Source organism: Lissotriton vulgaris, chromosome 3_1 (assembly GCF_964263255.1).
Source record: "Lissotriton vulgaris chromosome 3_1, aLisVul1.2, whole genome shotgun sequence".
In the NCBI taxonomy this organism is placed as follows: domain Eukaryota; kingdom Metazoa; phylum Chordata; class Amphibia; order Caudata; family Salamandridae; genus Lissotriton; species Lissotriton vulgaris.
This window is the reverse complement of record NC_141689.1, coordinates 1,244,494,546-1,244,516,531: the sequence shown is the minus strand read 5'-3', so window position 1 is coordinate 1,244,516,531 and position 21,986 is coordinate 1,244,494,546. Positions and strand designations below refer to the sequence as shown.

Genomic DNA, 21,986 nt, shown 5'->3' with positions numbered 1-21,986 from the left:
CCGGCGGCTGTTGCGTAAATTTCAGCCGCTCCGGTGACTCGGCGTGGGTGCATTCAGCCCAGGAGGCAGAGCGGCCTGTCCCTCGAGGTGAAGCCGGGACCTCGATTTTGAGGGAGCCTGGGGTGAGCGCAGTTGGACGGCGGACTGCGGAACTGAGCGGAGCCGGGGCCCGGCCCTCCTGAGGGGTGGCGACTGAAGGCTGCGTTCTACGGATACCCTGTGTTGGTGGAGATACGGCGCCTGGGGCCCCGCATATTGATAGACGGCGATCGCCGACGGGACATTGGCAGGCCGCCCGGGGGTTGGAGCACTGACCCAGACAGAAGCCCTGCACCCAGAGAGGAGGCCCCTGAGGTGGGGGTGAACTGGGTGCAAGGCAGTGGCCCCGAGGAGCTGCTGAGTGGCGGGGAACCTGCAGAGATTCGGCGGTCAGCTCAGACCGCACCGGCCCCCACTGTCAGAGGGTGTGTGCGCTGGTCTTGAGGTGGGTGCAGATCCTTGGCGTCCGCCCTGCGAGGTCTACTATACTGGCAGTTGTAGCAGGTGGGGAACAGCAGATCGGCGTACGGGCCTCACCTAGCAGCGCATTGGGCACCTGAGGTGGACACTTTGCAAGGCGCGGGGCTGGGCGGCAACGTCCTAGGAAGACTTGGCGAACCAGCAGTGGCCTGCGCCCTTTCTACATTTCTCTGGATTTGGAGGGCACTGGTGCGGAAGGCGATAAGGCGCCACAGACAGTTTTGGAAACCGTGCGCAGCGGCCGTGGCCCAGACCCCCTGCTGCCTGTTGGTGAGATCCGTGGAGAGGCTGCGGGTGCGACCAAAGGGCTAACCTCTCTGTCGCCCACCATGACCCGAGGCGGGAGCGGTGGTGGGTCCTCGAAGCAAGGGACAATTGATAAATTCCCGGGGCCGAGTGGAAACTCCGGAGCTTCGGGTGGACAGTCGACCACTGGACCAGACAACGCTACTCTTCTGGCAGCGATCACCCAGTTCCGGGACACGTTGGATGCTAAGATTGGAGCTGTTGGCGCCGATGTGACCCTGCTGCGGCAGGATCTGCGCGACGCAGTGGCCCGGATCACGGAAGCAGAAACCCGGATCACTGGTGTAGAAGGTGAAATGGCGGCCTTGAAGAAAAGAGTAGCCAACATGGAGGGCATACAAAAGGGCCTAGATCTGCGAGCCGAGGATGCCGAAGGACGGGCTCGACGCAACAACCTGCGCTTTGTCGGCTTTCTGGAAGACTGTGAAAAGGGGAACATGGAGGCCTTCCTTACAGAGTGGCTGGAGGGCTGGATCCCGTCGGAGTCCCTTTCCCGCTGCTTCATCATTGAGCGGGCTCATAGGGCACTCGCTCAGAAGCCACCGGTTGGTGAACGCCCACGGCCCGTGATAGCCAAGCTACTCAACTATCATGATCGGGACACGATCCTGAAGCAGGCCCGGCTGAAAGAGCCCCTCCTGTGGAACAATCAGCGGATCATGATCTTCCCTGACTACACGCGGTTAGTGCAGCAGCAAAGGCAGTCCTTCGTGGCCGCGAAGGCCCGCCTGCGGGGCCTCAAGATCCAATATGCTCTGCTTTATCCGGCTCGGCTACGAGTGGTCTTTCAATCCCGAACTCTCTTCTTTAATTCCCCTGAAGAAGTCTTTGCCTGGACGGATGAGACTGTGCGTGTCAGATCTCACACGCCGCCTGCTAGAGACTCGGACTCGTCATCTTCGGTGGCGCCCCCGCGGACGCCCCAGCGCTCACGCAGCAGGAGTAACTGGCGATCACGCTCCAAGAAACGCTCGCCGGCCAAGACAGGAGCTGTAGAGGAGTCTAGACCCCCAGACTCTCCGATAGTGGATCCGTGAGGAATGCAGCGACAAGGGGCGCCTATTTGACTGATTGACTATGGTACAGGCTGCTCTGGCCTGAATGGCGATGATCTACGATTATGGTAACATTGACACTGGCAAATACGAGTGGCTTTTATGGTCGCGGGATGTGGGTTGGTTGGGGGGAGATGGACTATAAGGCGGTCAACCCTCATCTTAGAGGTGTTTGTTAAGGGGGGGGGGTTGCAAGGGACTGAAGTTGGGAGTTCATGGGGATCCATTGAAATAGTAGATCTACGGCCTCCCGTTGGGGGCAGGAATTGACCTATACCGTGACAGGTACTTCAACGTTTTTGAGGTATGGGGTGGGGGGCAGTGGGGAAGTTGTGGGTGAGGCTTGGGAGGGGTTGGGGGTTGGGGGGTTTGTTGAGGGCTGGCGGTTGAGGAGGGTGGGTTGGCGGGAGGGGTTGACTTGCACAGTGTTCTTTCTTGTACTACTGAGGCGGGATGTGTGTGTGTGGCTTTGGATGCTCCAACTGTTTATTTTCCAGTCCTTAGATGGCGGTTACTACCCCTGAATATGGCCTGCAAAGGGCTTCATTGCATGTTGTGAGCTGGAATGTGAGGGGGATGCTGGACAGGATTAAAAGAGGGGCGATCCTCAAACAGGGGAAGAAAGTTAGGGCGGATGTCTTGTTGCTGCAAGAAACTCACCTCATGGGCACTAAGGCCCTCAGCCTGCAGCGATATGGCTTTCAGCAGGTGTATCATGCTGGCTTTGCCAGGGGGTCTCGGTGTAGCTGTTTTGGTACACCGTAGGGTGTCCTACATTCATGAAACTCAATGGCTCGATACACAGGGAAGATATGCATTCATCCAGGGTAAGATCGGCTCTGAATCAGTACTCTTTGGGAGCGTTTATGCCCCGCCTCCGCTGCAAGGAGCCCTTATCGAAAGGCTGTTCGGTGTGTGGGCCGGGATGCCTGATATCATGTCTGAGGTTGGTGGTGACTGGAACGATGTGATGGATGTGCGGACAGATAGACACAGGCTCAGAGGCGAGCAGCTCTCGGACACACCCACTAAACTCAACGGCATGGTGAGGGGAATGGGGTGGGTGGACGTGTGGCGCCACCAGCACGCTCAAAGTCGTGAATACACGTATGTCTCAGCAGTACATAAGTCCTTTTCTAGGATCGATTACCTGTTTGTTCCCCATGCTTGGGTCGGGAGGGTGGGCTCCACTTCTATCTTGCCCCGAGGTCTGTCGGACCACTCCCCGGTTGCAATGGACCTACTCCTGGATAGACGGAGACAGCCGTTTAGGTGGCGTCTCTCCACGTGGCATCTGCAGCAGGAACCCTATCAACTGCACATGAGGGAAGCGATTGCGCGCTACTGGAACGAAAATGATAACCCTGACAAAGATGCCATGACTCTCTGGGAAGCCCTGAAACCTACACTTCGAGGGGTGGATATTGCGTGGTGTGCGGCTGCCCGTAGGGCACGCGGGGAGGATTTAGCGCAGGCGGCTGACCGGGTCCGTGCCCAGGAGGCACGCTGCCATGAAGATGGGAGTGAGGAGGATGTTGGTCAACTACTGCTATTGCAGCAATCATACGCCTCCCTACAGCTGGATGAAGCCAGGCAGTTTTGGCTGGCGACTCAAAGTAGGATCTACCAATGGGGCGATAAATCCAGCTCTATGCTGTATAGGCTCTGCCAGAGCACATTTCACCCTCAGTCCCTGCCGTGCCTACGGGACGAGGAGGGTACACCTGTGACAGCCCCGGCGGCTCTGGCGGCAAGGTTCACACAGTATTACGCGCCCCAATATGCTCCCCGAGAACTTCTCCGAGCGGAGGACGTAGATAAATTTCTTGCTGACCTTCCGCCACGAGCGGTTTCGGACGAGGTGCGTGATAGTCTCGACCTCCCGTTGTCGGCTGAGGAGCTGGGAACAGCCCTCGGGGAATTGAATGCGGGCAAGGCCCCTGGACCAAACGGGTTTCCCAGTGAATTTTTTAAGAAGTTCCATCTTCAACTTGGTACACATTACGGTAGGGCTCTGGAGGCGGCCAGGGAGAGGGGCCAGCTCCCGAGGGACTGGCGGCATGCGGAGGTAGTGGTATTTTGCAAGCCCGGTAGGCCTCCTGACCTGCCTGAATCCTATATACCTATATCGCTTTTAAACACCGAGTCCAACATTTTAGCAAAGGCGCTGGCCAATCGTCTTCTCCCGTACATAACCGACCTTGTACACCCTGATCAAGCTGGCTTTATGCCTCATAGAGCAACGCGGCATAATATCAGGTGCGCCCAGGTAGTGGTGGAGGCGGCCCGTGCGGCGGGTATTCCTGCGGCACTCTTACTGGCCGACATAGATAAAACCTTTGATTCGGTGAGCTGGGTCTATCTTCGCGCACTTCTGTCTCGTCTAAACCTCGCGCCCCGCTTTCTATCATACCTATACTTACTGTATACTGACTTGACTGCGTCTGTGAGGGTGGCTGGAGCGGTATCTGCCCCCTTCCCTATAGGACGTGGCACCAGACAGGGCTTCCCCCTGTCGCCCTACTTTTTTGCCCTGGCCATGGAGCCGTTGGCAGCATGGGTGAGAATTGACGCTCAGATGCGGGGTGTCGAGTGGCAGGCGGGTCCCTCCGATAGAATTGCACTTTATGCGGACGATGTCCTATTCTTTCTTACGGACCTGAACAGGTCGGGGTCGCGAGTCCTAGACATAATGCGGATATTTGGTGAGGTATCGGGCCTCGATCTGAACCAACGGAAATCTGTGCTGTGGGTGTTGGGGGAGCGTGGTGGCCTAGGACCCTGGGCGAAGACACTACAGGCAGCGACGGGTGTCCTTCGATATCTGGGTGTGTTTCTGACTGATCTGGCCGGTGTCTCCTGGTCGCGTAATGTTGTGCCCGTGTGGAACGTGTACGCTCGGACATGTCCACCTGGTCCCGCATGCCTCTTAACGTATATGGCCGCTCAGCCATTTTCAAGATGGTGGCCCTCCCGCGCCTGTTGTACCAGCTGCAAAACCACCCATATCCCGTTTCCCCGCAGTGGTTCAGACAGGTTAACTCGACGCTTAGTCAGTTTCTTTGGTCCGGGGGAGTGGCGAGAGTGGCGCTGCGCACATGTTTCCTCTCCACATACTGTGGCGGCCTGGCGACGTCGGATATCCAGTCCTATTACCAGGCCTCCCATCTTCTGATCTTAAATGAGTGGTGGTATGGGGACCAAAGCGATCCAGCCTATGCCCTGGAAAGGCATCTGATGGACCCGGACACGTTACATACCATACTCTACTCAGCGCCTAGGCGACGAAGCCTTCCAGTGGTCACACAGACGGTATATCGTGTATGGCGTGACGCCCTTCGCCATATGGGGTGGTGGAACAAACTCACAAGGGAGACTCCTCTTTGACGAAATGGGCTCTTACCCTCATTGGCATCCCTCCCGGGGTTTAGGGACTGGGATGCAATTGGAATATCGGCCCTGGGACACGTCGTCAGGGGCACTGCCCTAAAGTCGTTCCAGGAACTACGTGAGGAATATGATATGCCCCAGACCCAGTTTTTTAAGTACCTACAACTTAGGCACGCCATCACACCCACCCTGAGGGGCTTGGACTCCTTGCCGGAATTCAGCCCACTGGAGGCCAAGGTATTCATGGGGGAGCTGGACAGTAAAAAAATATCCACTATATATCAAACACTGGTGACGCATTGCTCGACCTCCCTAGATGGACTACGCGATAAATGGGAAGGGGGATGTTGGTCCACTTGAGGAGGAGGACTGGAGGGAAGCACTTGAGGCCCGAGAGGAGCTGCCATCGCGGTACGTCTACGGTTCATTCAGTTCAAGTACCTTCACAGGGCTTACTACACGAGGGAAAGGTTGGGGAGGGCGGGCCTGATTGGATCCCCAGATTGCTTGAGATGTGGCAGAGAAGTAGGCACCTTTCTCCATACTGTATGGGCATGTGCTGGGCTGCAGAGGTTTTGGTCTGGTGTGTGGGACTGCCTGTCTGAGGTTCTGGGTTGGGAGCTCCCCCGCTCACCTCCACTGGGTCTTCTTCATGTTATGGAACAGGTAGGGGGAAATATTTATAAAAGGCATCTGCTATTGCTGGGCCTTATTGTGGCCAAGAGAGACATTGCCCGTGCCTGGAAGGATCCTAGGGCCCCTCTGGTGGGAGTGTGGAAAAGGGGATTGGACTTCTACATGGGCCTGGAACGCCCGATCTTCGCAGCTAGGGGCTGCCCCCGGAAACATTATAAAATCTGGAAGCGATGGGCGGATTATCGTGGACTGTGGCTGGAGCCGCCGCCACCTGATAGGCATGTGGAGGAACTCTTGGATGCTGAGCCCGGGCCGTAAGGCACACATACAATACGCTTCTTCTTGTCTCTGTACTTGAATGTTGTTTCAACACTGTGCTAGGGGTGGGGGGGGGTTCTGGGCTGGGGATGTGGGAGGGTGGAGGAAGGGGGGGATTTGGTTGCATTTCTTTTTTCTTGAACTGTTGACCGTATTGCTTTCCTGTGATTGCCATTATGATGCTCACAGCTCCTCCGATTTCCGGGGTGCTGTGCTTGTTATGCAATTTGTCAACACCAAAATAAAAATCTGTTCTGAAAAAAAAAGACTAGAAATCCATTCAAGGAGAAACAATTTAAAATTCTTAAAGATTCCTGAGGGAGCAGAAAATGGTGACGTCAAGGGCCTTATTTGTAAACTCCTAAGAGAGGGAGTTCTTAAAGACAGCCCAGATATTAATCTAGAGGACGAGATCCAAAGAGCGCACAGAGACCCCTTCAGGCAGCGCGCAGGGAGGTCAGGCCCAAGAAAGATTCTGGTAAACTTTCTCACTTTCACCGTGAAAGAATTGATTTTAAGCAGGGCACTGCAAGATAAAACTCTACAAATTGGCTCTGCTCACTATCTTATACGATCGGATGTGGGGAAAGTAACTGCGCAGAGACAGTGGGAGCTGGGGAACCGGATGCCAGACTTAAAGAGCATGGGCGCACAGGTGCAAATGAAGTTCCCAGCCTTTTTGAGAGTGGTGTGGAGAAACAAAACATATAATTTTACTTTACCTCAAGAAGTTGATGATTTTCTCACCCTAATGCGCGAAAGTGCACTTTAATAAAATAGAAATATATCTGAATTTAAATCATTAGGAAGTTGGTTGACCATCAATACAGCGTAAGACTATGAAGGTATATATTTCAAGACTGTATAGGATTTCTGAGAAAATTCGCAACAAAATGTTGGGTAAGAATAAAAAAAATAAAAAAAATAAAAACTAATATATATCTTTTGGGTAATAACGGAATAATTTGAAGGGAGAAAGAGTGACACAAGCAGGTAAAAAAAAAAAAAAAGGGAAAGCACACTTAGGTGTACCTGAACAGATGAACATACACACATAGAAGAATAAGGATTATTTAATGGTTTAAGGGTTTATAGGTAGGATTTAAAGATAGCGTTTAGGCGCCTGTATTTAGTTTAGCACACTACAGAGGGACCACCGTCAAGGGTTCCGACGAGCTCTCAAATTGGCGACAAGATCGCCAGAAGGAAAAAGGGAGGGGGGGTTCCTCATGGGAGGTGGGTAGGTGGGCGGGGGGCAGGGGAAAAAGCGGGAAAAAATAATCCTCATATACATAAACAAATTACACTGTATCCCAATTGGGAGCTGGTTAATGAATCCTTCTGTGAATATATCATAATTCGGTCAATATGACATGTAAAATAAAACTCATCAGTTGGAACGTCAATGGGTAGAGGGACAGTAAGAAAGCTCGCAGGATAATTGATTTTCTGTATAACTCGGGAGCACATATTTGCCTACTCAAGGAGACTCATTTAGAGAAGGAGGAATGTAAACAAGTTTTAAAAAAATGCAGGTGGATTCAGGATGTTGTCTGCTCAGAGCAAAGTGGCAGTACGAGAGGGGTAGCTATAATAATTAGGGCGAACACAGGGATCAGGCTTTCGAAACATGAGACAGATTACTCTGGGAGAATGGTTGGTGACATCTCTAATTTTAGGGCGTACTCCTCTCACCTGTGCAGTTTACTACGGTCCCAATCAGGATGCTCCAGGGGCATTGTTGAAACTTAAAAGCAGCTTAAAAGAGACAGATGGTCCTATAATTCTAGGGGGCGATTTTAACCTAATTTTTGATAGAGATCTGGATCGTACCTCTAGAGTGAGATTCACTTCCCCCCAAAAAACTAGATTGGAGCTGAAGAACATTATGCGAGATTTCAACTTAATAGATATCTGGAGACTTAAAAACGCAGGGAAAAGGGATTACTCCTTCTATAGCAGAAGGTATGGCCATCATTCCAGAATAGATTTTTTTCTACTGGACAAAACTCTTTCCTCTGTAGTGTACTCCATAACTTATATCCCGGCCATTTTGTCTGATCATTCAGTTGTGGAAATGGTGATTCATCTGAGGCAAAAAGTACAGCAAAGGAGGTGGACCTTAACCGGACATTATTACTAGATGAGGAGGTCAGACAGGACCTTGTGACTCAGACTGAGGAGTTTTTTAGGGTCAACAATGGTTCTGACAGCAAACAAACTGTTTGGGAAACATACAAAGCTTTCATCCGAGGTCTTCTGACCACCCTGATGATAAGGAAGAACAGACAGGGGAGGAAGAAAAGGGAAGTACGTCTACTGAAAATTAAAGCAAAAGAACTTGAACTGCAGAGAGCCTCAGCAGAGCAGTCTCATAGTAGGCTCCCCCTTCAAAGGGAACTGGACATCCTGCGAGCAGAGTATCAAGCAGAGCTAGATAAAGACTTCAAAGACAAATGGGATGTGAGCAAATTACAACAGTTTGCCTATGGGGAGTAATGCGGGCGCCTTCTCGCGTGAAAAGCCCGAGCTGACAGGACAAGGAATCAGATCGACAACCTATTATTGTCAAGCACAGGGGAAACCACAGACGACGATGATTTCATCAGAAAGGAGGCCAAGAGGTACATGCAGTCCCTATACGGTCCCAATACTTCTCTGAACAGCTCCCTGAGTTATCAGACACAGAAAGGTCTTTCCTTAGCTCCGAGATAAGGGAAGGTGAGGTGAGGACTCAATTGTTGAAAATGGTTAAAGGCAAGGCCGCAGGCCCGGATGGGCTTCCTGTGGAACTTTATAAGATTGTATTGGAACAAATAGCTATAGTCTTGACATTATTATTTAATGAAATCTTACTTCAAGGGGGGCAGGCTCCAAGGTCATGGGCTGAGGCTATAGTCACACTACTACTGAAGCCGAATAAAGATCCAAGCAAGATAGTGTCATATAGATCCATCTCTCTATTAAATGTGGATTACAAGGTATATGCGGGGGGATTAGCAACTAGACTGGCCAAGGTAGTAAAATCTGTCGTACACTGTGACCAAAGGGGTTTTATTCCAGATAGGCAACTCAATGAACTGACTTTTCAAGTGGTTGCGGCAATAGATGTTGCTCAAGAGAAAAAGCTGCCCCTGACCATTGTGGCAGTCGACACCGCCAAAGCCTTCAACCAGGTAGATTGGGAATATCTCTGGATGGCTATGGCCAAATTCGGCCTCCCAAATAACTTTATTACAGCTATCAAGTCATTATACTCTGCTCCAACAGCAAAAATCTTAGTAAACGGCTCCCTCACAGATCAGATCTTTATTGCACGAGGTACTCAACAGGGTTGCCCCCTGTCGCCCCTTTTGTTTAATTTATATATTGAGCCTTTTGTTTGCTTGTTAAGATCGGATCCACTAATTAAACCCTTTAAGATCGGAAACTTAGAGCTGAAATTTGCATTATATGCAGACAATTTGTTGATGTACACCTCAAACCCGGAAGAAGCCATACCTAGGCTTATACGTCTAGCAGAAGGCTTTGGTGAGATCTCCGGGTATACAATTAATAAAGAGGAAACGGAAACAATGGAATGGAATCAGCAGATAGATACAGTAGGGAGTAAAAATAAAATGAGGTACTTAGGAGTCCATCTAGCTAAAAAAAATTGAAGAAATCCCAAAAATTAATCTAGATAGAGTCATTAAGGACACAAACGCCCTACTACAACGATGGTCCTCTCTCCCCTTAAATATCTATGGGAGGGGGAATCTTCTGAAGATGATTATCCTCCCCAAAATCACATTCTTATTTAATTCTATTCCTTTATCTTTTCCATTATCTTTAATTAGAAAGCTGCAAGGGAAATTGGGATCATTTATTTGGAATTCTAAAGCCCCGCGAATCGCCTGGAAAAAACTAAGAAGAAGCCTAAAAACAGGAGGGCTGGCTTTTCCAGACTTATTTCTTTACTGCCAGGCGTTTCTTTTCAAACACTTTAGACTAATGGCTGGCCAAATAGATCAATCATCTATGGGTCTGCTATTTTCTGCCCTACTACAGGATGTCCCACAGGGATTAGACTATTTCCTCTTTAAGTTTGGGGACCCAAATTTTTTTTTTAAAGTAAGGCTGAAGATTCTGGGGACAGCCCTGAAAAACTGGGTATTTGTGAGGAATAAGTTGAATATCCCTTACTACGCATCACAGGCCCCTATATGGGATTTACCAGGCCTTCCAGCATGCCTAAAGGACCACCTGTCACTGCCATTAAAACGGGCGGGGCTGAATTACTGGGGGGATTTGCAGGAGGATGGACAGCTTTTGAGTTGGGATATGTTTTCCAATTTGACAAGGGGTACCCTCACCAGATTTAAATACTATCAATTATCTGGGTGGTGGGCAACAAGGCCAACACGACCCTCAGATAGTAAAATCCCAAATCCTAAATTCGATGCGGTGACGAGAGGTGGCAGGTGGAAGAGCCAAATATCCTTTTGGTACTCAGCGCTGCTAGAGGGCGAAGAAATGACAGAAGCGGAGGTAAACAAACTGTGGTCCAACGCTTTAACATTGGACAGTGGGACCTTTATGGATTTTTGGTACGACTCTTTCAGCATTTTAAACCCAATAATAAAGCCAGCAGCACTAAAAAGAAATCATTTGTAGACAATGTACAGGGTCTATATAACTCCAAATAAACTGGCTAAATATTCCAACATAGCTTACCATTGCCCGAGATGTGGTCATCTGAAAGCGGATGATGTCCACATGTTTGCCGATTGTCCCGAACTAAAGGAATATTGGGACAAGATTAGTGAATTTCTGGAAAATTTTCTTTCTATGCCCATCACAATCTTTACCCCCACTATACTATCAGGGCTTACTTCGGGTTGTAAAGTAAACGATCTCCCCACTAAATTTGTTTTTTATGTTATTTTACTCGCAAGGCGTGAGATCTGTAGAGCCTGGAAGGACCCAATTCCACCCACTTTCCCAAGCTGCTTACGGCAAATCATGTTAACTAGTAAGTCAGACATGGCTTGTGATCCCGCGAGTCAGGTTAATGTTTGGGTGGCCCTGGAGGCATGGCAACTTCGATGATTGGTTTTCCAATGATTTATCTGGAGCCCTGCTGGTTCCCTGGACTCCTAAGTAGCATGGGCGCCCACAGGTTGGTGAAAAGGAGTATGGATGGGAAGGTAGTGGCTACTTGAGGGTGTAGGCTTACCACCTTGCTTTTGGCCGATTACAACAAGGGCTGGATCAGGACGACCAAAGTGCATTGAGGCGCCAGTTTCCCATCAAGAGTTCCAATCATGGTATATGAGGATTACCAAAAAAAAAAAAGACAGATGCCAGCTGACGGACTGAATCACAAACTGGCTTTTCAATGCTTATATAGTGTGACTTATGAACAGTCCGCACCCAGGCTCACAGAGGGACAACTGCGGCCCGTGGGCTTGACTCACAGAGGCAGAACTACGGGCCGTCCGCTCTCAAAGGAACAGCAGCATAGTATCTCACAGACATTAAGGCACAGGAGCATACTAGCTCTCAAAGGTAGAGAGATGCGTGCCGACAGACTGGCTTCTAAAGGCATAGCTGCGAAGTGATGATGTTGGGCAGAGGGAGCGTGAAAGGGTTATCTTCCTACTGGTGTCCTGAAATGGAAGTTGTGATGCCTGGCGATCACCTGTTTCTCCTTTATTGTTAATAAATCTTAAACTTTCTCTGCGCCCATATCATCATTACACAGAGCTCTGGTATATTAAATTGCCCACGGGATCTTTCTTTAATATTTTACATGATGGCTGTTAACAGTTCCTGGTTTGAAGTGTTAGCAGCAAATCAGACGACACTTCCTGCTTTGAAGTGTTAGTAGCCAATCAGAGGCAAGCTCGTGCTTGGGAGTTGGGCACCGACCAGATACATATATTTGTTCCTTTAATATTTCAAAAACTACTGAACAGATTTACGACATTTCTACAAAACCGCGCTTTCCTGACCTAGACATTTCTCCCTGCCAAATTTGGATTAATTCCATTCAGCAGTTTGACCTGTAGCCTTGTCTAAAGTTTTCTATGGAAAATGCATTGAGAAAACATGTTTTGACACCCCCTTTTTCCCAGCCCCCCCTTCACCAATCACCCCTAAACTTTCAAGATAGAAGCGGATCAAAAAAGAGAAACTTTTTGGCGAATTTCGTTAAGATTCGTCAAACGACGCCAAAGTTATAATCACATGGAGGGCTCCAGCTTAGGGTCCGCGCAACACCCCTCCCAACATGAGTGAAGCCCCGGGACTGCTGAAACCCCAGCGGGCCCCCGCAGCCCCAGCAAGTCCCCACTACTTTTTTTTTAATTCCCTTGAGACTTAGCCCACCCGGGGTCTCATTAAAATAAAATGCGGGAACCCACGACCCCAGCGCGAATTGCACCGTTTTTTTATATAAAAATGCTTTCCTTGGCCCTGGGGCCCTTCTGAGAACCCCTTAGCATGCCTAGGGGGTCAGGGTGTTTCTACCCTACCCCCTTCTCTTGTTTTATACCTTTGTCTCTCTGTTTTCTGGTGACTCGCTTCTACGGAGTCACAAGATGGCTGCCAACACTTCATGGTTTGGATTAATGGCAGCCAAGCACAGTGAAGCTCGTGCACGGGACTTAGGCTCCACCCAGATATTGAAACTTTTATTTTTCTAATTTCTTAGCAACTATTAAATGGATTTACACCATTTAAAAAAAAGGGTCGCTTTTTGATCCAAGCACTACCTTTTTGCTAAATTTGGGGTAATTCCCTTCAGTAGTTTCGGCTGTAGCCTTGCGCAAAGTTTCCTACTGGAAATTAATTTTTTCACTCTACTTTTTTCAATTTCTCAGAAACTACTGAACTGATTTACACCATTTAAAAATAAAGTCGCTTTCTGAACCAAGCTGTACTTTTTTTGCCAAATTTAGGGTAATTCCGTTCAGCAGTTCGGGCTGTAGCTTGTTGCAAAATTTCCTATGGAAATTAACATGGGGAAAACACGTTTTGGGACCCCCCTTTTTTCTCAGCCCCCGCTTGAGTAATCACCCCCAAAATTTCAGGATAGGAGCTGACCTGGATAGACGTTGTTTGGGAGAATTTTGCAAAGATTCGTCAAACGACGTCAAAGTTTTTAGCAAATCAAAAAATGCTTTTCCTATGGAAACTAGGTTGTAACTATAACTACCTACTGTCGACCGCCAGACGGTAATATATATGTATACATATACTTGTTATATTAATACATTTCAAGAAAATTATATATTACAATTTATATTTTAAAAAATAGTTTTATGTGATATGTGTGTATATAAACATACACACATTTATATGTTAAAAAAACAATATTTTTGTCTATATGTTTTCGATATTAGTCTAAAACGATATTTTTTGGGGGTATTTTTGTACATACCTGTATATGTATGAGAAAACAATATTTTTGTGCTTGATATTTTAGACACAATACTTCTATTGCACGATATTGCTGGTTTCGATATTGTGACAGGGAACCCTGTAAATCATTACCTTTTAATAAACCTTTGTGATTTGATACTTAAAGATTCTCTGGCCTAATGCACTTCATGTAATATTGAATGTATTTATTTATTGACCAGGCTCAGAGGTGGAATTTTATCCATCGGATAGTGCTTTATGGTCCCCAAAATTAGCACATGGAAAATCGCTGACAGTACGGCACTTGATATCAGGCAAAAGGCTGAGAAGTGATAATAGAGGATGTATGGCAATATTGTCAACATGTTCGAACACAAGCCATAAGGGCTGCAAGTCTTAATCACCATTCAATCCTGAAATCATCATGTGCCCTAATTATGTTTAGGAGCTTCAACTGACTGCACCTGTTCTCATCAAACTTTCAGACAAATCCTCCTTCCCCACATTACAGGGTTGAGAGCCCCGCCTCAGTCTCAAGGAACAATGTGACTGACTGACTCTGGGGAAGGCCCTTCCATCTATTCATCTAATCTTCCATCCACCACCTGTAGACCTTATTCAGCTGTGTATGATTTAATACACATAGAATATGTGTAATGTTATATTTATTATATCATCTACCATCCTCACTACCAATCTATCTAATCATTTTCCTGCCCAAACACAAAAGTAGAGCTGCAATACTATGTACAGCATTTCTGGTAGAAACGTGTTTCAGTAGGTAAAAACTGTTGCAAAAGAATTGACATTTGATCATGTCAAGTTTATTTAATATAAATAGGAAACACAAAAATAAAAATAAACATTTGTGTTTTCTTTTCATGCAGAGGTTATCCAAACTTCAGTCTCCAAGAGTGTTCATAACACATCTTCACAACGATAACCTACCAGAGACAGTTTTTGCAAACAAAATAAAGGTGAGAGTACATGTCAAATTATTTGCCAATTCTACCTGAATAGATTGTGTGCCATAACTATCTGAAATAAGCATTGGCAAAGTTAATAGGTTTCACAACAGCACTGCCTAAAGCCATAAAAATGCCTGCTGCAGTGCAAAACAATTGAACATGGATTTTTGTGTTTACAATGCATGGATAAGATATTGTTATGTGCCCAAGTTAGGCCCATGTAGCAAGGCAGCACATTTTCTTACATTGTCCTCTTTCTGCACAATCATTTTTTACTGTGACCTTTTTCAAAAATTTGTGTGTGTGAAAATGTTATATTAGTTTCTCTAATACTGCTTTGCTTGCACATCTGGCTTCATGCAACATTATCATGAAGTCTCGATCACAGAGTTCAAGACTTTTACACACCCTTCACAAATGTTGTTCTTCCGTCATTCACGGGGTGACATGACTATCTGCAAACCCATACCAATGCTAATCTGTATATACATGATGCAAAGACTCCTTTTATTATAAATACATTTGCATTTCCGGGGATTAGCCAGAGGAGACACTTCTGCTGACATTCAGGGGGCCCTGCATGCCGAGGCATCACCAAGCATCTGCCTCACAACTCCGTGAGGGGTGTCCAATTTCTGACCAAAACGAGTGCCTACATTCTGTACCGCCAGGTTGTGGGGTTGGATCATCCTGTGCAGCGATTCTTGGTTCTAGATACATACATCTACACCTACACTAGATGCACATCGAATAGGGATTACTAATTATGTTTTATATGCCTGAATATATACACTGTTTTAGCACCATGGTGGAACTATATCTGCTATTTACTATGTTGGTGCTTGTAATCACTTTCATATGCTTCTGTCTACTGATTATCACAGCGCATGTAATCTATACAAGAATAATGTTGGTTCAATAAATATATTGAAGATGTTCTATTGTGTTTTCTTTGTATACTTCTCCAAGAACAAGAGGGCATGAGTGACTGAGCGAAAGGGTTGTAGATCTGTTACCACGATCCCTGAGTGGTCAGGGTTGTTATGTTCAGTGGTTGCCTGAAACCATTCGCTCCCTGCTTAGGTTAGGGGGACATATGGTGGCAGATCACTGACAAAATATAGAATACAAAAATATAGAATACTAAAAATATCGAAGTAAAAATATAGAAAGCAAAAATATCGAAGTCCTATCTACAAACAGGTAAGTACAAAAATATCGAATAAAAAATATCGAAAAAGATATATAGTTAGTCAAAATATCGAATTTCTTTAAATGTCTTAAAAGTAATTTAAAATTAATGAAATAATAACTATAATTAACTAAAACATACTCAAAAATACTTAAATAACTGTAAAAGTATTAAATATTTAATTTAAGTTAAAAAACTAAACATACAATTTAATTTTTTAACACATATATATATTAACATAATATTAATTAATAATATACAATATTTTTAATGTAGGACAGCGGGAGGTTAAAATTTACTATTACCACTCCAGCAACTGCAACAGCAGGGTAAACATTGGATAGTGTAGGGGTAAAAATTACTATTCCCGCTCCAGTTATTGCAACAGTAGGGAAAGCGTCAGATAGCCTAGGGGTAAAAATTACTATACCCACTCCAGTGAGTGCAACAGTAGGGAAAGCGTTGGATAGCGTAGGGGTAAAAATTACTAATCCCACTCCAGAGAGTTCAACAGTAGGGAAAGCGTAGGAGTAAAAATGACTATTCCCACTCCAGAGAGTGCAACAGTAGGGAAAGCGTTGGATAGTCTAGGGGTAAAAATTCCTATTCCCACTCCAGAGAGTGCAACAGTAGGGAAAGCGTTGGATAGCGTAGAGGTAAAAATTACTATTCCCACTCCAGAGGGTGCAACATTAGGGAAAGCATTGGATAGCATAGGGGTAAAAATTACTATCCCCACTCCAGAGAGTGCAACAGTAGAGAAAGCGTTGGATAGCGTAGGGGTAAAAATTACTATTCGCACTCCAGTGAGTGCAACAGTAGGGAAAGCGTTGGCTAGCGTAGGGGTAAAAATTACTATTCCTACTCCAGAGAGTGCAACAGTAGAGAAAGCGTTGGATAGCGTAGGGGTACAAATTACTATTCCCACTCCAGAGAGTGCAACAGTAGGGAAAGCGTTGGATAGCATAGGGGTAAAAATTACTTTTCCCACTCCAGTGAGTGCAACAGTAGGGAAAGTAAATACTTCATATATTAATAAAAATAAATTAAATATTAAAACCAATAAAAAAATAATTACAAGTAATTACCAATTTAATAGTATATATTAATTAATCAATTAAAAATACAAATACAAATTAATTATTAAAATCCATTACCTATGAATACAAATTAATTACCAATTAACTATTAATTAATTAGCAATTAAAAATTGATTACCAATTAATTCAAAATAAATAACAATAAATAGATTAAAATATTAAATTAATTACAATTAAATTACTTCCCACCCTATTCCCCTATAAACCCACAACCCGCTACGGGAAATACATTTATAAAATTAACATAATTATCAATTAATCAATTAATAAAAATTCATTACCAATTCAAATTTAATTAATTACCAATTACAAAGTATTTAACAATTAATTCAAGATAAATACCAATAAATAAATTAAAATATTTAATTCATTATAATTAAAATACTTCCCACCCTATTCCCCTATAAACCCAAAACCCGATACCGAAAATAAATTAATAAAATAACATAATTATCAATTAATCAATTAGGAAAATTAATTTCCAATGAAAATGTAATTAATTACCAATTAAAAATGAATTACCAATTAATTCAAAATAAATACCAATAAATACATTTAAATATTTAATTAATTATAATTAAATTACTTCCCACCCTATTCCCCTATAATTCCACAACCAGCTACAGAATTAAATTACGCAAAAATTAAATAACATAAAATTTATTACTTAAAATAAATTATAAAATAAATATACACTTTTCACACATATACTAAAATACAAAACACTTTTAAAAATGTGATATTATTAAAAATTCTATATATTTAATAACTATATTATATACTTCGATATTTTGACTTTCTATATTTATGAACATCGATATTAAATTACTTACCTTAAATTCGATATTTTTGTTGACTATATTCTGTCCATTCGATATTTTGTCCATTCTATATTTTCACTTCAATATTAGTGCTATTCTATATTTTTGATTCAATATTTTGTCTGTATACCATGGTGGCACTGTGAGCTGGCTGGTATCCAGGCCAACATACACAGTGGGTTGCATGGAGTCAGTCTAGGCACCTCACCCAAAGTTGATGTTGTCCACAGACATGCAGGTTCTACTGACTTCGTGGGAACTCCACAACAATATAGAATGACATTTCTCACAACAGAGTGTACTTTTCAGATGTACAACTGACTGATACATTGTGAGCAAGTGTAATGAGGCACACAAAAAACAAATAGACAGAAGGCAAAACTAAAATGCTCCTGTAGACAGATCCAAGAAGTGATTGACAATGTCTCAAGCCAATGTTTGAAGATGCCAGTGGGCTTACCTGAAGATCTCAAGATTATGTGAAATACAATATGTTCGTCATGAATGCTCCGGTGGTAGTCATACATTGTAGGAGTTATGGTAAAAGCAAATTAATGTGTTTTTGATCTTTGGTGCAGTCTTTGTCGAAATAAAAACAGCATTTAATTTAATTTCAATCAAGGAGTGATTTGTATAATCCATAGTTTTAAAAGGGTGATCAATAGTGGCTTCTGTGTTCTGGGGAGTTGTGCTTGAGACTATATTCACCTTTCTTTTCTCACAAAGTCTTACAAATTGCCTTTCCAGCTTGTTCTATTTTGGTTCTATTTTTTCACCCATTCGTAAATATTCCCAGTGATAAATATTAATAATATTGCAGTTTTCGTTATCATAAAATATTGTTTTTGTACTCTTTGGCTTTTGGCCCTCTCATTCAATTAAAATGCAGAACATAACCAATGTGAAATCAGCACTGCTTGTTATGCTCACCCAGGACCAGGAAGATGAAACATTTAACATACGAAAACCCGGGCTGGGTTCACGCAAATGTCAAAACAAGGCTGTGTAGTAAGTAGTGTAAGAAGCAGTAGCGGCCTGTGGAGGGAGTTCTGCCGGTGGTGAGGGGGTGTGGGGGACGGGGGGTGGGGTAGTAAACTCTGGCTCACGGCCGACCGGAGTAATGTAAATAAATACTTAAATAAATAAAACTAATTTCATTGCACGCACTGAAATGCCAAATGCGTTCAGTGCGAGCAATGAAATTAGTTTTATTTATTGATTTCTTCAGATGACTCCTGTTGGCCGTGAGCCAGAGTTTACTACCCCCGACCCTGGCCCTCCCCCGCCCCGCCTCACCGCTCCGAGGAACTCCTTCCATGGAGCGCTACTGGTAAGAAGAGCCTTTCAGGGTCGCAGAAAATTTCAATAACCACAAATTCAAATTTACAACAAACGCTGAACTCCTGTGGTTGTTTTAGCCACTTGTGCACCCTTTCTCAAGATGACTGAAATTAACAACTCAGTGGAACCACTTTGGGTCTATGAATACAGATTTTTTTCTGTTTCTCTTTCACCTTTATCTGATATTTTAACAAGTGTTAAGTCTTTTGCTTTCTTATCTCTACTCTTGTATTAAGAAATACTTTTATTTTTTAGAAATCTTTATTGTGTGGTGTTCACATTGTTAATTTTTTCCCAACAGACTTTGGTTGTGTTTCGCAATCCAAAGGATGCAGCTGTCTCATATTTCCATTTCCAAAATAATAATCCTGTGCTTCCTAATTTCGACTCCTGGGATCAGTTTTTCGAATGCTTCATGAGTGGGAAAGGTATAGTTCTTTTCTGCAACGTTTAATATCAAATATTGAAAAATTGTTTTATTCATGGTATTTCACGTTCACGAGTAAATGCTGGTATATTGACCACTGAACAATTATCTGAAGGCAGTGAAATTATGCAATTTGTCACCGAGTGCTTTCAACATAATTATGGATTTATTTCTTATAGTTTGCAGATTTCAACAAAAATAAATTTTATTGGTAGCTTTAATGAAACCAAAGTCACTTACTAAGCATTGCAAAAGCTAAGAGGTCTCACCTTTGAAACCTACTGGTGTTGCAAATGCTGTCTGGTGATGCTGAAAAGTATCAGTATAAAAGCACAATGCTTTTGCTGATGCTTATCAGCATCTGCCAAAAAATTAAAGAAGCAATGGTGCAGCTGCTGTCAGCAGACATGGCATTCAATTTGTTGCCTTGCCCTCGAAAAAAAGTACATATAAATAAATATGTGTCTGCTATTTACACCGTTAATGCATTTATTCTGCTAGAATTCGTGGAGACAATTTGGCCACGCATGATATCTTCCAAATGCTAAGAACGGATTGTTAGTAAATGTTGCTCGCAAAAAGAAGTTGGTGTTCACTACACTTACACCAGTATGTTTTCACTTTCTATTATCACGTGGTGTTCAAAGTGGAAAAAAATGAGTACTTAGGAATGCCTCGTACCAGATGCCTGTTATGTGATCAAGGGTAGCTTCTACCCGAAACGCATCATTCCGAACAAAACCAAGAGGAGTTAATAAACGTACCTGTGTACTGGAGAGCAGTCTGGTGGTCCGTAATTTCTGCATGCCGCATTGGAGAAGCAGGAGTAGTTTGGATAAATAAATAAATAAATAAATAAACAAATAAATATATAGGTAGTTATAGTTAGGACCTAGTTTCCATAGGAAATCCGCAACATTCTATTTGGAATAACTTTTGTGCCAGTCGACGAATACACGCGAAATTCTTCAAGAAAATGGCCTGCTCCGCTCTGCTTTTTCCCTGATAGTTTCGGGGTGATTCGTGAAGCGGGGGCCGAGAAAAAAGGGGGTCCCAAAACGTGTTTTTACCATGTAATTTTCCATAGGGACTTGTAAGTGAGGCTACAACCCGAACTGCTGAACGGAATTACACCAAATTTGGCAAAAAGGTAGAGTTTGGTTCGCAGATTACGCTTTTTGTTAAATGGTGTAAATCCGTTCAGTAGTTCATGAGAAAATCAAAAGTAAAATCATAGATATATCTATAGACGATGTACGGTATGTACCCTCCCGTGCACGAGCTGAATGTTAATTGGCTGTCAACACTCCAAACCAGGAAGTGTTGGTAGTCATCTTGTGCCTCGGTAGAACCGAGGCACAAGAAAGCAGTGGAAAAACCACAAAAAACACACAAAGGGGGCAGGGTAGAACCACCCTGACCCCCTAGGCCTGTTCAGGGGGTCCCACAAGGACCCCCAAGGCCCCCCAAAAAAACCTGAAGCCGAATTTTTGTTAATTAGCCCCCAGGGGGGCCAAATCCCGAGGGCATTTTTGTTTATTTTAATAGAGGCCCAGAGGGGCCCCCAGCTCCGGGGACCGCCACCCCCGGAGCTTTAACCCTTTGCGTGCTTCTGTCGGCTGTTGCCCGCCTATTTTGCGGAAGTGCCGCACTGCCGCAAAATCGCGGCCGCAGGAAAGGGGTTAACAATATGTATGCGAGGGGCTCACTGCCCCCCGCAGCCCCGGGGACCGCCAACCCCCGGGGCTTCTTTTTTTAAATTAAAAAAAATCCTGTGTGGGGGGCTCAAGCCCCCCCACACGCCCCTGGGACCGCCACCTCCCCGGGGCTATAATATTCAAAATAGGGGCATCTGTGATGGACCCCCAGCCTCAGGGACCACCACCCCGGGGCTTTTAAATGTTGGGAGGGGTGCCACACGGCCCCCCTCCTGGAGCCTTGTGGTGGCCCTGTGGACCACAACCCCCCAGGGCCAGCTCCTGCAGTGTCCCGGGGGGCCTACTCCCGGGACACTGTAGTTTACTATGGTAGGGTGGAAGCCTTGCGGGTCCTGCCCTACCATAGCAAACTGCTTTCCTATTTGGAAGAGAGAGCAGGAAACCTGCGTCAGGGGGAGCAGCATGTAAGCTGCTCTCTGCTACGAAAAGCAATGCCGGCTCCCGAAGGACGTGGGGAGCTGGCTGGGACGGTGGGGGCATTGGGGCTCCCCCCACGGTCCCCAACGTTGTATCTGAGCCCCGGGGGATGGGGTCCCTGCTGATAATAAAAATTTGTGATAGGAGATATTTTTTTTACAGTAAATTTCTAGTACGCATACCAAGCGTGGCCGTAAGACGGATGGTGCGAGGTTCCTAAGTCGTCCCGTACGCGTACCTCAGCAGGGAAAGGAAAAATATTTTTTACATATTTATCAAGTTTATGTGTTTAGATGGTGGATGGCTCTAAAAAGAGCCCTTGTGTTTATTGAGAGATGTTAGTACCTACAAGTAAGCACGGATGCAGAGTC

General features: G+C 45.0%; 1 protein-coding gene across 1 annotated transcript in view; it reads left to right on the top strand.

Annotated features, from left to right (window-relative positions):
• The window catches only part of LOC147727732 (sulfotransferase 6B1-like), a 467,748-nt gene that overhangs the window by 156,948 nt on the left and 288,814 nt on the right, over positions 1-21,986 (top strand). The window contains exons 3-4 of the mRNA XM_086961730.1: positions 14,519-14,608; positions 19,355-19,481. Coding sequence (XP_086817856.1) covers positions 14,519-14,608; positions 19,355-19,481 — 217 coding nt within the window. The remainder of the gene's footprint in view (positions 1-14,518; positions 14,609-19,354; positions 19,482-21,986) is intronic.